Source organism: Octopus bimaculoides, chromosome 18, assembly GCF_001194135.2.
Source record: "Octopus bimaculoides isolate UCB-OBI-ISO-001 chromosome 18, ASM119413v2, whole genome shotgun sequence".
Taxonomy (NCBI): Eukaryota; Metazoa; Mollusca; class Cephalopoda; order Octopoda; family Octopodidae; genus Octopus; species Octopus bimaculoides.
In genome coordinates this window covers 46134311-46138320 of record NC_068998.1, presented here as the reverse complement: position 1 = coordinate 46138320, position 4010 = coordinate 46134311, and the positions used below count along the sequence as shown (strand labels likewise).

General features: G+C 40.0%; 1 protein-coding gene across 1 annotated transcript in view; it reads left to right on the top strand.

Annotated features, from left to right (window-relative positions):
* LOC106867897 (4-hydroxyphenylpyruvate dioxygenase-like protein) overlaps nt 1–3496 on the top strand; it is a 13464-nt gene extending 9968 nt beyond the window's left edge. The window contains exon 5 of the mRNA XM_052974566.1: nt 1063–3496. Coding sequence (XP_052830526.1) covers nt 1063–1228 — 166 coding nt within the window. The 3' untranslated portion in view covers nt 1229–3496. The remainder of the gene's footprint in view (nt 1–1062) is intronic.
* Nucleotides 3497–4010: the final 514 nt, after the last annotated feature.

The window sequence follows — 4010 nt, the reverse complement described above, 5'->3', positions numbered from 1 at the left end:
GTAAGGTTGTGAGTATGATTTAGCTGCTATTTCTAGCAAGTTTAGTGACCATGTAGCAACTTGAATTTTGAAGCTGATAAAATAGACACCAGTCAAATACAGGGGCCAATATCACCAGCTTTAAGTCTGTCTTTTAAAAAAATTTTCTTGTTTTGTGCCTAAGTGGGAAAAAAACCAAGCTGGCAGAATTGTTAGCACATCAGACAAAATGCTTAACATTTGTTCTAGCTCCTAACATTCTGAGTTCAAATCCCGCTAAAAAACATCTTTACATATAATCCTCTTGGGGCCAATAGAAAAAACTGCTGGCAAAAATTGCAAAGCATTCTTCTTTCTTCTTCTCAGCACACCAAATGCTTTACCCTCTGAGTTCAAATTCCGCCATGGTCGACTTTTATTATTATTTTCTGCTCTAGGCACTTGTTTTAGTCAATAGATTGTGGCCATACTGGGGCAACACCATGTAGAATTTTAGTCAAATGAATCAACCCCAGTACTCATTCTATCGGTCCCTTTTGCCAAATCACTAAGTTATGGGGACATAAACATACCAGCACCATTTGCAGTGGGTGGAGGACAAACACAGACACAAGCACACGCATATATACAAGGGGCTTCTTTCAGTTTCTTATTTGTTTTTACTGCCCACAAGGGGCTACACACAGAGGGGACAAACAAGGACAGACAAACAGATTAAGTTGATTATATCGACCCCAGTGCGTAACTGGTACTTATTTAATTGACCTCCAAAAGGATGAAAGGCAAAGTCGACCTCAGCGGGATTTGAATTCATAACGTAGCGGCAGACGAAATACCGCTAAGCATTTCGCCCGGCGTGCTAACGTTTCTGCCAGCTCACCGGCTTCTTTCAGTTTCTGCTTATCAAATCCATTCACAAGGCTTTGGTTGGCCTGAAGCTATAATAGGTGACACTTGCCCAAGGTGCCAGGCAGTGGGAATGAACCTAGAAGCATATGGTTGGGAAGCAAACTTTTTACCACATAGCCATGCCAACACCTATTTGTTTGTTTATTTATTTGTTTGTTTGTCTTTGTTTTGCAGGTATCTGCTGCAGAAGTTTACGAAACCAATCTTTGAGGTGAACACATTCTTCTTTGAAATCATCCAAAGAATGGGAGCCACAGGGTTTGGTGCCAACAATATCATAGCACTCTGGAGGTCCCTACAAGCTCTGCTACAAACAGAACAACAACAACATGATGTGTGATACTTACGTACACACACTTTCACTCAAACACACACACACATGCCTATATTATTGCTTGTGGTGGTGGAGGTGGTTGTTGTGATGCAGAACTAAGTTAGTAAATACTTGGGTGAGTGGCTAGGTGAGTTGAGTGTGAGTAAAGGTGTTGCAGAGTTGGGTGGTGTAACTGAGCATGAGTTGTGGAGGTGTTGAGCAGTTGGGAGGTATAATAGAGTGTGAGTGGAGGTGTTTTGGAGTTTGGCGGTGTAATTCAGTGTGAGTGAATTATAACTGAATCTGAGTGGAGGTATGCTGTGTGTGAATTGTAATTAAGTCTGAGTGGAGGTATGCTCTGTGTGAATTGTAACAGAGTCTGAGTGGAGATATGCTCTGTGTGAATTGTAACAGAGTCTGAGTGGAGTGGTGTTGTAACTGAGTGTAAGTGGAGGTTTGCTATAGAGTTGAGTGGTATAACTGAGTGTGAGTTGAAATGTTCTGGAGTTTGGTGACGTAACTGAATGTGAGTGGAGGCATTGAAGAATTGAGTAGTATGTCTGAGTATGAGCGGAGGTGTATTGTAGAGTTGGGTGATACAACTAAGTGTGAGTGAGAGATGTTGTAGAGTTGGGTGGTGTAACTAAGTGTAAGTGGAGGTGTTGAGGAATTGGGTGATGTAACTGAGTGTGAGTGGGGCTTGGGTGGTTTTAGTTATTAATCTTTTTTATTGTTTGTTTCATTCATTACTTTATCACAATGTACCTTGTCATAAGACTGCTGAGTGAAGGCTAACTTAGGGGGTCACACATCACTGCCAACACCACCACCACCTCAATGTCTAAAGAATATTTTCCAAAAAATAAAATGTTCTGTTTTTACATAATACCAAATATTGTTTCGTTGTTCTTCATGGAATTTGTCAAGGAATTCTCTATAATATTGACTCTAATTTCTACCATTTGTCCTTAACTACCACAAATAAAAAAATCTTTTGCTTTTAAATGTTTTCTGATTCACCTTTGACATAATTACCTGTAAAATGTTCAACAGAGGTGATGAGGAGTCAAAATGTACTCCTCAAAGTACAAGAGGGTGAATATAAGACAGATCATGAACAAAGGCTTGGCAAGTGGGGGGGGGGAGTATTACAAGAGTGTGAAACTAGAATGGCAGATTATTAGAGATGGGGGACAAGAATGAACTTTTTTGCAGAAAGGAAATAATGGCTTGCTTCTAATTATGAGGGGGTGCTGAAAAGTTCCTGGCTTTAAGGGTATCACAAAAGGCCTGGTTGGAGGCCCAACCTTCCGAGTTGTTTTAAAGGGTTTAGAAAAACTGAAGGACCACTGCAATAAATATGTGAGTTTGAGAGGGGAGTATGTTCAATAAAATCATAATTAACTAATCTTGTAGTTTCTTTTATCCAAAGCCAAGAACTTTCCAGAACCCCCTTGTGCTTGAGTCTTCCAGATTTTGAAATGAAAACTAATACCAGCACAGGTGTAGCTGTGTGGTAAGAAGTTTGCTTCCCAGTTGCATGGTTTCAGGTTCAATCCAACTGTGTGGGAACCTTGGGCAGCTGTCTCCTACTGCAGGCCAAAGCCTATTGAGTGGATTTGGTAGACGGAAACTTAAAGAAGCCTATCGCATATATATGTGTGTGTGTTAGTGTTTCCTTGTCTTGACATCACATGATAGTTGTCAACAAGAGTTTTTCATTAGCAATCTTCCTTGAAAATATGTCTGGTCACAGGGAAATGGGTAAGGGTTGATGACAGGAAGGGCATCTAGCTGTAGAAAATCAGTCTTAACGAATTCCATCCAACACATGCAAGCATGGAAGAGTGGACATTCAGATGATGATGATCTGTGCCTCTAGCAACACCATTCACTGATGCTGCAGGGGCAGCATCAGCCAGCTCCCCCTACCGGAAAAAATATATTAAAAGCGGACCGTTTTCCCTGTCTGGAACATAAAAATATATAATTAATCAATAAATGCAGCTGATCAATAAGTTGTTACTTTAGTTAATTGGGAGAAAGAAAATATGTTTTTTTTTGTTTTGTTGTTTGCTTGTTTTTTTTTATTATTATTTGTTGCTCCCTCCATTTCCACCATCCCCACCTTTTGCTTTGTCTGCACTTTGTACTTAACGGTTTATAATTACGAAACACTGCAATCATGGCTGAAAGCAAAATGCTGTGTATTTATTAAAAAATATATCTTTTGTGTAGATTTGTATTGAATAAAGCTTATACTGTATATATACAGACACATCATCATCATCATCACCATTATCATCATCATCATTTTTTTATGCCCATTTTTCCATCCTGGCATTGGCTGGATGCACACACACACACACACACACACACATACATACAAATATATATATAGAGAGAGAGAGTAAGAGATGTGCATATGTATATGTACAATCTTGAATCACTGAATCATTTTACAGGCTCCAATCATTGGACTGCAGCCATGCTGGGATATTGCCTTGAAGAGTTTGGTTATTCATTATAGGCCTCAGTTCTTGTATCTGTCTGGTATCTATTTTATTGTCATGGCCAGTGCTGGTGACACATAAAGGGCACCCGTGCCATTGATATATAAAAGGCACTCGTGCCATTGACACAAGAGGCACCTGTGCCAGTGACATGTAAGAGGCACCTACTACAATCTTGGGGGTGGTTGGCATTAGGAAGAACATCAAGCTGTATAAACCAAGCGAAATCAGAATGGAACCTTGTACAGTTCCAGTCAAACCGTCTGACCCATGCCAGCATGGAAATCAGACGCTAA